Source organism: Leucopleurus acutus, assembly GCF_964270905.1.
Source record: "Leucopleurus acutus genome assembly, chromosome: 11".
Lineage (NCBI taxonomy): Eukaryota > Metazoa > Chordata > Mammalia > Artiodactyla > Delphinidae > Leucopleurus > Leucopleurus acutus.
In genome coordinates, this window is record NC_139152.1 from 41,544,539 (window position 1) to 41,558,084 (window position 13,546).

General features: G+C 43.2%; 1 protein-coding gene across 1 annotated transcript in view; it reads left to right on the forward strand.

Annotated features, from left to right (window-relative positions):
* Window positions 1–539: 539 nt before the first annotated feature.
* The window catches only part of DIP2B (disco interacting protein 2 homolog B), a 235,111-nt gene continuing 222,104 nt past the window's right edge, over window positions 540–13,546 (forward strand). Inside the window, exon 1 of the mRNA XM_082850546.1 lies at window positions 540–730. Within this exon, the coding sequence (XP_082706672.1) occupies window positions 631–730 (100 nt within the window). The 5' untranslated portion in view covers window positions 540–630. The remainder of the gene's footprint in view (window positions 731–13,546) is intronic.

The following is a 13,546-nucleotide window of genomic DNA, read 5'->3' on the forward strand; positions in this document are numbered from 1 at the left end:
CGAAGTTCTCCTGTAAGTGGTTAGATGTCTAGGAAGGGGGAGGCAGATTTCCCTCCTTTGTCTTAAATGCTAGAACCGAAATAGAAAAAAAAGAGCTCCTGGTAAATGCAATCGGGAAGCCCCAGTGAAAGAACTGGCCTGAGTTCAAATCTTTATGAATCGGAGGTGTCAATCAGGGGGAAACGGAAGAAGTGACAAGACAAAGGGATACACTACTAAGTAAAGAGAACTGGAAAAAGCAAGGCCTGGGGCCCCTGAAAACTGCGTGGTCGTGAGTTCGTAAAAGGTAAAGGCTACGTGTCCCGGTGGGCATCAACACCGTTGGCGTATTTAGCGTTGGAGAAATCGGGGCGGCGGGCTTGGACTCGTCGTTTCAGGAGTCTCCCAGTAGAGGGCGCCATCAGACCGCGAGTGCTCAGCCTGACTCGGCTTCGGAGGCGGTGCATCCTCAGCCCGGGGGCGGGGCTGCCGCGCTCACGTGACCCTTGCTCATGGCGGCGGCTGCAGCGGAGGCGCTGGCGGCGCTTGGCGGCCGGAGCCGGATCCTGTAGCCGGGGTGTGGGCTCGCGTCAGTCCGTCCCTCTTTCGGCCCCCTCGGTTGTCTTCCGGAGTGTGGCTGACAGAGCCGGGATGGCGGAGCGAGGCCTGGAACCCTCGCCGGCTGCGGTGGCGGCGCTGCCGCCCGAAGTGCGGGCGCAGCTGGCGGAGCTGGAGCTGGAGCTCTCGGAGGGTAGGAGACGGGCGGGGGAGCGGGCGCCCGGGCGCCGCTGCGGCTCGCGGCGAGGGGAGACCAGGTCCCCGCCGCGCGCCCTGGTGGCCGTGCGGGCAGAGTGGAGGAGGGTGCCGGAAATCTGGCCCGGGCTCTGAAGGGTCGCTCCCCTTCTCTCTCACCCTGGGAAGTGGGTTTCCGTGTGATTCATTGTGTTCCCTGGGAGGGGGTGAGCAGAGGCTTGGAGGAGAGGTCCTCCCCAGGCCCGGGCTGCTTCTGTGTTCCCTGCCCCCCAAAACCCGAGACAAAGCTGTGTCCTCCCGCTTCAGGCTTCTGCCCGGGCGCCGGGGCACGGTGGGGGCGGGGCGGGGGTGGTGAGGCCGCCAGCAGGGTGGCTGACAGCTTTCTCCTGTTCTCCTCTACCCTTTTCCAGGGGAGGGCCCTAGCCTGTTTCAGCTCCCCTTCCCCGTCTTCAGAAAAAGAGAAAGACAGGGGAAATCCGCCAGCATTTCTTCTTCCTTCTTTAACAATGCGAGATGCCTCCCTAGTGACAGGAGAGAGATAGGAGCGGGGTGGGCCGTAGAGGGTCCTGGGGAGGCCAGAAGAAGTGGCATTAACACAGAGAGGGACACACAGGGCTGCTTCTAGAACACCTTTGTCATAAGGGTTTTTTTTTCCTGGTGCCTGTATTCAGGCTGAATTGTCCGCATCTGATCACCTTTTGCAGTCTTTGAAGAGAGAAGGAGAGAGGTGGCTACCGGTTACAGGCAAATCCTGGCCGGCACCGTCTTTCTTTTGTTAATGGATTGTTACAAGGAGGGTTGGATTGGTATTGAGAATTAAAAGAATGGAATAAGTCGAGCCACTATTATTAGAGAAGTCTCTGGACAACAATGAGAGAAACGTTGCTCTGTTGTGGGCATGTGATCAGGCTTCTTGTGCAGTTGTGATCAGTTCTCCACAAAGTTCCTGTTTTTATCACAGGCTGCCTCTGAGACAAAAGCAGCATTTTCTCCAAGCTTGATGTCAGTACTGTGGTGGTGTCCCCAGAGTTGCATATTCTTATTAAGTTCTTTGCCAAAGGCCCTCTTCGCTAGCATTTTTCAAGTGGATTAAAAATTGTTGGTTGGAAAAGAAGAATGTGATAAGTTCCCAGGAGAGTTCTGACTTTTTGTTTACTTATCAAGGCATTCTCTCTCCCACCCCGCAGTCCTTTACAATGAAAAACCAGAAGTAGATTTGAGTGTTATAAAGCCAGTTGGGCATGGAGGGAAATAATTATTTTTAATAACCCTGTTAGGTTTTCCCAATGTATAGGGAGGTGCTGTTTTCATTTGCACTTAATTATCAGCATATTTTTTTTCAGTTAACCAGTTGGGAAGTTATTCTTTGGCCAGTCCCCAGAATCAGTTGTGGTGGGTGAGTTTGTTTCTGTGAAATGTTTAGGGCATTGCTATCTTGGTTCTGCCTCTCAAAAAACCTCGTTCTTCTGGACTAAAGCATTGTCATTCAATCCGTGATGACTTTCATTCAAGTCAGACTTTTAAAAGTTACTTTATAGTGTCACATCAGCTATCTTTGATTAGCCAGAAGGAGAGAAGTTTGGCTGGATGTTTGCATCAGAACGAGATTAAAAATAGGAGTTGATTGCTTTTACATGGAGAGGGAAATCCTGGAAGCTCTTTATTCTTGATATATCTGCTTCCAGCTTTTTATCGTTTACTTCTCTGGGTGTTTCTAGAGATGATTCCAAGGAACTATTTCTAGGACTCACACTGATTAGCTCACCTTTGTCTCCTTCAAGAAAGTGTGAAACTCCTGCAAACTGTATTGCCAAGCCTTCAACATTTTTAAGGACAAGTGCATGGTTTGTTTTCTGATGCAGGGTTGTTTTGCTTTGGCGTGTAACTGAGTTTGAATTGGTTTCTTAAAGGTTTGTACTACATCATCTTGTATTTCATCTCTTTTAGCGATGGAAAATGGGAAAAAATGTAGTTGAAAAACCTCGGACTTGCAGTGTCAGCATCTTGGCCATCTGTCTGTCTCTCTTGCTTAAAGTACAGAGGATGGTTGACTGGAAGAGTAGGTAGACATTTTTAGGAATTCAAGTGAAGTTGAAACCACCAACAACCCCCAAATCTATAGCATGCTATTTGTGATGTCTGTACCATATTTTGAAGGGACCTTTGTTTGTTTAAAATTTTCTCTACGGTTACTGCTCTGACAAAAGTACTTTTTTCTTCTGGGAAAAAAAAAAAGATGCTTTTAACTATGTGTTCATTGTGTGTTGTTGGCTTTGGTGCACTCATTCCTCCATTTTATTCATTTTTTTAGGTTCAGGCTGTAGTTGGTCCTAATTATAGCGATCGTCTGAGCTGTATGCCGTTAAAGAATTTTCTTTGTGCTCGCCTGTATTTTCAGCTGCAGGCTCTGGTCGCAGATGGGCCAGCTCTGCACCGGAACGCAGGTTGTGCCACCCTGGGCTGTCTGCCGCAGAGTGCGTTGCAGAACCCAGTGCTGTGGCTGCTGCTTCATTCAGGCAGGTCACCATGGACTTGGTGCTTAAAGCTGCCTGCTTTTGCACCAAAAAGAACAGCCCAGCACTGTCCAGAGAATCATTTAAAATTGAACGGACACCTAATCATAAGCTTTTCTGTAGACTAATTGAATAGGCAGGAGGTTTCTGCAAGTATTCCCATAACTGAAAATTTTTTCATGATTCACATGTATTGTTACATTTATTATGTATTTGGTAATAAGCTCTGTTGTCTGAACTTGAGTCATATGTTTTAGTCAAGTGTATGCACATAAAATAACACTAACGAGGGGAATTTGTTTAAATCTGTCTGATAATTCATTGTGTTTGTGTCATGATCTTATGCATTATGTCGTTTGAGTCTCACTGCAACTTTGTGATTAGGTAGAACAGATGTTATTAACACCTGTTAATAGTTTTTTGTTGTTGTTTTGGTTTAACAGAGGGGAAACTAAGACTCAGAAAGGTTAAGTATTTTGTCTAAAGTTGCTCACTAATAAGTGCGTTATCTTAAGCTGACGTGTAATTATGGCATCTGTTACCATCAAATGATTTAAATATCTTTACGGTTATTGCCCAAGCTATTAACTCTAATTTTTACTCTAAGCAAATGCTACGAAATAGTTGTATGCCACAATTCCAAAGAGTCTTGTTGATTCTCTTTCTGAAATCTCTTTTAAATCTATCTTTCACTTATTTGATTCAGCAGACATTTATTCTCTGCTTACTATGTGCTAGGGATACAGAGGTGAGTATGGTACTGTGTTAGCTTTCAAGGAGGCTCTGAGTCCGGTAGGGAAATCACTTAAAAATACCGACAAAACAGTCCATGAGGGTTCTGTACAGAAACTGCCTTCTAAGAAAAGAGGAAGCTGTCTGCTTTGTTGTTGTGAAAAAGGAACAGCAGAGAACCTTCAATACAAAACTGGAGGCTGGTAGAGAGGGCTGTGATTGAGCCCGTGAAATTGTCGTAAGTGTGAAGGAAAGAAGGCAGTCTGTGGCAAATTAGAAGGGGTGCAAGTCTTTCAGTGCCTGAAAACAGTCCCAAGATGACAACTGGAAAGGTATTTAAGATAAAATAATGCTTACAGGAAGGGATCCTCCCTTTTCTTGTTTGAACACTTCTCTGACCACAAACACAACAAACCCAGTCACATCCTCCCTTTCTCCTGTCTGTTTCATCACGTATCTCAGGGTCCTCAAAGAGTGGTACAGGTCCACCTTGAAGGTGGAGGGGAAAGAGACAGCTGCTTCCTAGGAGTTGAAGTGAATCCCCTTTAGGAGTTGGGCAGAGGTGGGGGAGTTGAAGAGGAAAAGGGGGGGATGCTGAATTGAGATTGTATTTCACAGTGTTCAAAGTGGGCAATTGGAATTAAGCCACTAGAAGACTGGTAAATCCTTCTTACTTTACTTATAATGGGAAAGTGGGCCACTTCTCCCCAAATATGTAGCATAGTCATTAATTCATAAGAAACACCTTTATCAGAAAATTATGACTAAGCAGTTGTCATTCCTAGTGTTAGGAGTATTAAGGAAAGCAGGTGTGTGGGTTTTTGAAAAACCAAAACTGGGCCTTATCTAAGTGATCTATTCTCTGAAAGTTGCATATCTGTATTTTTGGTTGGGCTATACCCGCCTTCTGTTGGAGCTTATCTTTAGGAATTGCTTGTCAGAGCCTGTGACACATTCCTTTGAAAATCCTCATAGCGGCAAATTTTAATTCTTTGAGGGTAGAGTTTCATTTTATGGGTTACTTGGTGTCAAGTAGAGAAAAGCTGGTTGATATTCTTCTGGAGTCCAAACTAGCTGTGAATGAAAAAATTAGAGTGATTATAAATGTGTTTTATTTGTAACTGTCAAAAAATTAGAATGATGCTAAACTGGTTTTGAGGGTAGTTCCAGAAGAGTAGTGACAGACAAATTCACTGGAAGAATGATTCACTTTACTGTAAAGGATAGCGCTTGTTTAGACACCCTAGTTCTATGTATTTTGAAAAATGAATCTTGTTGTTTGACAGTCCATAACACTGAGCTGGATTTTTTTTTTTATAAATTTATTTATGGCTGCGTTGTGTCTTCCTTGCGGTGCATGGGCTTCTCATTGCGTGGGCTTCTCATTGCGGTGGCTTGAACTGTTTCAGAGTTTGGGCTCTAGGTGCGTGGGCTTCAGTAGTTGTGGCACATGGACTCAGTAGTTGTGGCTCGCGGGCTCTAGAGCGCAGGCTCAGTAGTTGTGGCTCATGGGCTTAGTTGCTCCGCGGCATGTGGGATCTTCCCGGACCAGGGCACGAACCTATGTCCCCTGCTTTGACAGGCGGATTCTTTACCACTGCTCTACCAGGGAAGCCCCTGGATTTTTGAATAAGAGAAATCTTTAACCCTTCACTCTCAGCCCAGCCCTTGGTGGCTGCTTTCTTTCCTGGCCTTTGTGAGGATTAGCACCTCAGGGTTGAAAGTTCAGGTGATTGGCTAAAAACGGCCTTCACATGTATTTGTATTTTACTGATTATAGTTCTTCATGGTTCTCTCTCATGATTAATCAGGAATGGTCTTTGAAACACTCCTTCCTGCTTGTCTGCACCATTTCTCACAGTTCTTTAAGAGTTAGTTGAAGTTCTACCTTTTTTCTAAACCTGCCCCTGAACACTGTGAGCTCTCCTTCTCCAAACCTTACAGCATTTACAGTTTATATCATTTTTGCCAGTCATGGATCTTGTAAATATTTAAATTGTTTTTCATTTCACCTCCATGTAAGCTCCTAAGTCCTTTAAACAACTGCTCAACAATTTCTTTCTTGTATTGTTTTAGGAGTGCAATAAATTTTTGTTCACCTCAGCTTTTAATTGAAGCAAAGTCTCTGTCTTGGGGATTTGATTTTGGCACAAGGGGTGGGGTTGTATGATCATTTGAGGAGCACGGGTTTTGGCATCTGGTGGGCTTGGGTCCAAGTCCTGGCTGTCACTTAGCCCTGTGACCTTGGATGGACTGCCTAACCTCCCTGGTTTTAGTTCTTCAGTTCTTAGAAAAGGAAGGACAACCTTATTAGAGTTGTAAGGAGGTTTAAAATGAGATCGTAGGAGAACAGCTGAGTGTGGTGTGTGCGTGTAGTAAGTGCTTGGTATGTGTAATCTTTATGGTTTCTGATAGTGAATGGATGCATAGTGACTTGGCTGTTTTTAATATCTTGTGTTACTTAGCGGAATATGATTACATATGAAGTGATGAATGGAATCAATTAGTGTAATTCTTTTTTGCAAGTAATACTTGACTCCTCCATCAGTTGCTCCTGTCGGCACCCTCTACCCTAGTTCAGCACGTGTTGTGTCAGTGCAAGCAGTTGACTAGAGCAGCACAGAGTAGCTGGTTTGTTTCACGTAGACATCTGGCATGTGTGCATTTCTAAGCCTGTAGGCTCTGGCACATGGCTCTGAAATTTAAGCATCGTTTCTTAGACTCAAGCATCTTCACGGTATGTATGAAAAGGCACGTGAGGATGCTCAACCTTCACATGGTTTTTGACTCTTCCTTTTCTCCCATTTGTCCTTCGTGAACAACTCCTTTTGGCTCCTCGTTCAAAAGTTTTCTTGCATCCATTTTTCCTTTAAGTTGCATTTACCACCAGCCTTGTTCAGTCCTCTATCTTTAGACCTAAGGGTCAGCTCTAGGTGGATCTTTTATCTTTTAAAAATACTATTTTTATCTAGAGGCGTTGCTACATCCAAGGCTCTGTCGCTCATTGTCTTTATTTTAGTTTTTATTTTTAAAAATATTTATTTATTTTTGGCTGCATTGGGTCTTCGTTGCTGTGTGCGGGCTTTCTCTAGTTGTGGTGAGCGGGGGCTACTCTTCGTTGTGGTGCGCGGGCATCTCATTGCTGTGGCTTCTCTTGTTGCGGAGCATGGGCTCTAGGTGCACAGCTTCAGTAGTTGTGGTGTGTGGGCTCAGTTGTTGTGGCTCGCGGGCTCTAGAGCGCAGGCTCAGTAGTTGTGGTGCACGGGCTTAGTTGCTCCGCGGCATGTGGGATCTTCCTGGACCAGGGCTCGAACTCGTGTCCCCTTCATTGGCAGGCTGATTCTTAACCACTGCGCCACCAGTGAAGTCTAGTACAACTTTTTTTGGACTGTGTCATGGACATTTAAGTAAGAGTTTTCGTATATTTGTGTTTATAATGAATAAGTTGCCTTCCCTTGTGAATGCTCTTCTATGAATAAAATCTTTTCTGAAAGGCCATTTCTTTGGAATTTTATAGCATCACAGCTGACAGGATCTTTGGATACACAGGTTGGCTTTAGTGACCAGGAAACTCTAAAGCCGTGTGTAGAATTGTGAGTGTGAGTGCTTATGTGCCTTTTTGGGGAGCAGAGTCTCCAGCTTTCATCAGTTTCTCAAAGAGGACTGTGAAGCGAGAACCAAGTCTGTATACTACCACTCTTCATTCTTACTAGCCTGTAAGGAACGCCAGACTCCCTCAGCATCCCTCCTCAACACTCACAAACTTACCTATATCAGTTCCCACCCGTATCCTCTTTCCTTCTTTCCTCAGAGGAAGAACTGTCCCCCTCCTGTTCTGCAGTGTGTCCCTGTGACTATGATCTCAGTCCTCATCCCTTCTCCTCTTCTGGGATCTTGGGATCTTACTTTATTGATCCATCTATTCACTTGTAGTCTTTTGTCTTTGTTTTTTCCTCTCATCTTTCGCCTCTCACTTAACACTTGGCTCTTGGCCCCCTCCCTTCAGCCTATAGATACGCTGAAGTTTCTCCCATCTTAAGAAAAGTATCTTCCCGCGATCTTGTATTGGAGCCTATTTGCTTTCGTGTGCTAACGTTCACTCCCTCTCATAGATCCTAGAAAGTAGAGCCTACCTTTCCTTTATTTTGTTTCTTACCTTTGCTCACTCCTCAGTCCGTTGCTTCTGTCTTATCAAGCCTCTGAAAAAAATGTCTCCAAGGCCACCAGTGACTTCTGATTTTAGACTGAAAAGTACCCACATCTTTCTCTGCATCTTTCTCTGCAGCATTGGATGCTGTGGACCAATATCTTTATAAAACTCCCTCCTTCCTTAGCTTTTATGGTATAATTTCCTTCCAGCTCCCTACCTATTCCTTCTGCTCTCCCTTGGGCTTCTTTTTCTCTTTCTTCCTCCTGGTGTGGGTGTTCCTGGTATCTGTCATTAGCCTTCATCTCACTTCACAGACACTTGCTGACTGATCTCATCTATGACCAGGGCCTCAGCTGTCAAGGCTGGGAGATGACTCCCTAGTCTGTATCTCTAGCCCTGACTCCTCTCTGCTCCAGACATCCTATTTATTCTCCCCAGACAACTGTAACTTAGTAGGTCCAAAACTGTACTCCTTGTTTCTGCTCCGCAAATACTTGGGGGTCATCCTTAACTTCTGATGGGTCACTAAGTTCTGTTGATTCTGCTTCTTCCCCTCCATTCCCATTGTTTCAGCCTTTGTTTAAGCTCTTACCATCTTTTGCTGAGACCATTACAGTAGTCTCCTAACTCGTCTGCCTGCCTTCAGTCTCTTCTCTCTTCAGTTCATCCTTCTCTATTCTGTGATGGAATGATCATTCTGAAACACAGATCTAATTGTGTCCTTTTCCCTGTTGAAAAATTTTCACTGGCTTCCCCAATCCACAGGATAAATTCCAGGCATCCTTTGTGTAACAAGACCTGCCTGCCTGCCTTTTTAGCCCCGCTTCCCGCGCCTTCCATGTTTTTGCTGTCTTCTCTAGCCATGCCGAATGACTTGTATTTCCCTGAATGCATGGTGCTTTTTCACTTCCATTCCTTTGTACACGTTACCCTTCTCTGAGAAATGCCCACTCTGGCATGTTCTTCCCCTTTTTCTGTCTCTTTAACTTCTGTTCCACTCAATTTCCTGTAAGAAGCCAGCCTTTCCTAAGCTCTCTTAAGAAGTTAAGAGCTCTGTATAAGTAGCCATCAACTATTGAGTGCTTATTATGTAACATGCCCTGTGCTTAGCACTTTATATATCCTGCCTGACCAGTAAGTAGGTGCTGAATAAATTGCTGCTGTTGTCATGGTGATGAGGGAACTGAGCTAGCAAAAAGCAACTGAACCTTGAGTGGAACAAAGGGTGTGCCAGCTCCTGCCCTCACACAGACCTGATCTTTCCCTTTTTCCCTACCAGGAACAGTAACGTTCTGAAGTGAATGGCAAAGGGGAGAGAACACACTTGAATCGTTTAGAACTGTTTCTGCTGCTTACTGTATGATCTTGGACAAGTCTTTGAAGTGTGCTTCTAATCCTAACAACTCCTAAAGATAGGTGTGTCATTTCCATTCTGTAGAGACTTGTTAAGGAACGTGAAGCCTGAAAGTAAAGTGTGCTGGGGTTGGAACCCACCTCAACTTGGCTCCAAACCCCACGGTGTTTCCACACTGCCTCCATCTCCCTGAATCACGTTTCAAGTAATTTCAGCAAAATTCTTTTCCATCTTAACTATTGGGCCCCACTTTTCTTAGGTTACAGCTTCTGTCTTTGGAGTTTGGGAGGTAGGGCTCCCCAGAGAGAAAAGAATGGGAATGTTCTATCCTAAGAGAAATGGATAGCAGTTGGAGTGAGGTTGGTTATTTTTGACCTTGCTTTGCCAGAACCAGCACTCCAACATATATTTGGAGGATTTCATTTATATCAGCTTGACTTCTGGAAGGGTGTGACTTCTTTTTTTCTAAAAAGAGCAAAAGATATTGGGTAAAATCCTTTAAGACTGCGTATCTGTAAAGTAAGAGATAATTTTATGTACTTATATTTTGATGTGAAATTGATTTTTCTTCCTTGAATTGAGATGGGGTTGATGAGAAGCTGAAAGGGGAAAATCCAGAAGGAGAATATCTTGGATGCTACACAGGACAGCCCTAAATGAAAATGCACAGGTCTGGCATCTTTGAAAGGTCCTTGCTGTGCCCTGGACTTGAGCTTCTGGGCTACAGATAGAGTATTGTTACATTCTGGTTCAGAAAGAGTTTTTTGTTTGCTTTGTTTTTTCCTTAGGATATTTAATGTTTAATTTAAAAATTAATGTTTAAATTAGTGTAGGTATTTCTGTAAATGACATTTACTTTAGTTGATTTTTCTGGAGTTATTTTTTGTCAAAGAGCGCTCTCATATCTCCTTTTTTTTCCAGAGGACTCTTGCTTTTAGGGGTAAACTAAAGCAGTTGTAGGATTTTTTTCTTTCTTTTTAAGGACCTTGTTTCAAAGTTATGTTTGGATTATGTTTCAATTTATTCATAAACTGGAACCTTCTGGGTTTTAATTCAGGTCAGGCATGAATGCATTACAGTGCTGGCCAGTCTTGTCACTGAATCTCCTTTTATTTTTTTTATTTTTTTTTTTTTGCGGTACGCGGGCCTCTCACTGTTGTGGCCTCTCCCGTTGCAGAGCACAGGTTCCGGACACACAGGCTCAGCGGCCATGGCTCACGGGCCCAGCCGCTCCGCGGCATGTGGGATCTTCCTGGACCGGGGCACGAACCCGCATCCCCTGCATCGGCAGGCGGACTCTTAACCACTGCGCCACCAGGGAAGCCCTGAATCTCCTTTTTAAAAATGAACCCAGGGGCTTCCCTGGTGGCGCAGTGGTTGAGAATCAGCCTGCCAATGCAGGGGACACAGGTTCGAGCCCTGGTCCGGGAAGATCCCACGTGCCGTGGAGCAGCTAAGCCCGTGAGCCACAACTACTGAGCCCACGTGCCACAACTACTGAAGCCCGTGCGCCTAGAGCCCATGCTCTGCAACAAGAGGAGCGACCACAATGAGAAGCCCTCGCCCACAACGAAGAGTAACCCCTGCTTGGCGCAACCAGAGAAAAGCCCACGTGCAGCAGCGAAGACCCAACACAGCCAAAAATATAAAAAATAAAAAATGAAAATGAACCCAGCAGGAATTGTGAGGAGAAGTTTCTGATAGTTTCTTGCATAGTAAATCTGTGACTGAGGCAAGCAGGCTGTCTTAATTTTTTTTTTTTAATCAAGGTATAATTGACATACAACGTTATATTAGTTTCCAGAGTATGACATAATGATTTGATATTTCTATATGTTGGGAAATGATCACTTCAGTAAATCTCATTAACATCTGTCATCATACGTAGTTACAATTTTTTCCTGTCTTAAAATTGTAAAGAGTTGTCATTCTTTTTTTGGCTGCGCTGCATGGCATGCGGGATCTTAGTTCCCTGACCGGGGATTGAACCTGTGCCCCCTGCAGTGGAAATGCAGAGTTTTAACCACTGGACCGCTAGGGAAGTCCCAAGAGTTGTTATTCTTACTTTATTGGACTTCCTTTCTGGTTTGGAGAAACTTTCATTTTTAAATTGAATGTGTAGCAAAAGCATTTGTGAGTTTTCCTCCCATGGTTCTTTGCTTATCGTTTTCTTCAAGGAGACCAAGGGAAGTCCTAGAAGAGAACTTCCTGTTAAAAGAAAAGACAACTTCCTCATTTGTTGGTTCTCTGAGCTCTAATCTCTAATGTTACTCCTATATTATAGTTATTTTTCAAATGACCTTAAAGCTATTATATGATCATTTGCATAAATATTCTCATCTCCCTTTGTAAGCTGCTTGAGGACAGCACACAGCATCCTTCAGCATAAGTGCTTTTCAGTACTTATTCAGCCAGTGAATGAATCTAGACTCTTGTCATCAGCCTCCTTATCTATTCTTATTTCCTTAGTAGTATCTGACAGACTCTTCTATTACAGTCAGACTGGTTTCCTCACTCTTTTTCCTGACTGGCTCATTCTCATCTCTATGCCTTTGCAGCGACTATTTTCTTTGTCAGGACTACCTTTTCTCCTAGTAAAATTTGCCTGTGGTTTCACGGCCTGGTTGATGTCCTTTCATCATGAAACCAACTGACTACTTTAGTCCTTATTAATCTCTTCTATTTTAAAGCTATTGTTGTATTCAGTGACAGTTTAACACTTAACTGACAGCTGTTTATTTGTTTTGTTTATGTTGTTTTTGCCTCCTCAGTTAGACTTTAGATTTTGTGAGTGTAATGACAAGGTCTTCTACCTTTGGGAACTTGTAAGGTGCTAAACATCAATATATCAGTAAAGATGTATTGAGCACATTTATTTACAAGATCTACTGAGAGGGTGAGAGATACGTAGAAGGCAGATACCCTGCTCTCAAGGAGCTTTCAGTCTAGTAACTTCTCAACAAATAGCTGTTTGGGCTTTAAAAATATTAATTTAAAGTAATTGTCTTTTGAGTGAGCACGTAGAAACTATTTTATACTTGAGTGATAAGATAGCATTTAAACAACCCCATTTGAAATGATTCTGGGAAAATGGCAGTTTGAGCACATCTCTGCTGCCCTCTTTTTTTAAAACTCAGTTCAAGTAAAATAACAATTTCAAACCTTAGAACAAAAATACTAAGAGTTGGAATGGGAACTCATGAAAGTCGAAGGACTTGGAGGATGGATCCAGGAAACCAAAAATGCAGATAACAAGAATTTTAGAAGGAGGAATAAGTAATAGAAGAATAATTCCCTGAGCCAAAAAAAGATTGCAGATTGAAAAAGACTGAAGATTGAATGACTTCACTGTGTTCCAGGCAAGATCGATGAGAAAAGGCACAACCTAGGCATATTCTGATAAAATTCTTGAATTCAGTGGTAAAGACAAAAAAAAACCCTACAAGTAAGTTCCTAGATAGAAAGATAAAGATTCAAAAGAAAAGAAAAGGTGAGAAACATTCAAAAGAAGATAAAGATACAAAAGAAAAAGTTAAAACTACCACAAAACAGACTGTTCTCATTTGCATCACTATAGTGTTAGTGTAAGAAGCAGACTATTTAGAGAAAAGGTCCACTCCAAAAATCTTATAGGCAGTCTAGATACTATTCACCTTTCAGGGAAAAGAAAGCTCTGTGTGGGTGTGCAAGGATTCACGTTATATCACCCATAGACTCTAATCTGGACAGTATACTCCAATCAAACAAATAATATTTCCTCTCCTCCTTCCAAAGTAGGAAGAGGAGAGGAAACAGTGATAGACAATGGACTTTGAAATATATATATATCATATATTATTGTTACTCTATGTTACATATAGTATATATATCAATATAATTACATATATTGAGAGTGATAAGGAATGTGTAATATAAATGCTAAGTAAGGATCTTTGAAATTGAAGACACATATTGAAAGAGAAAACCTTGCTGTCTGAAGGAAATATTCTAAATGATTCCAGCAAAACTTGGACATCGCAGGACAGGGTAGTGTGTGGTGAGTGGGAACTAAAAGCATTCTTTGAT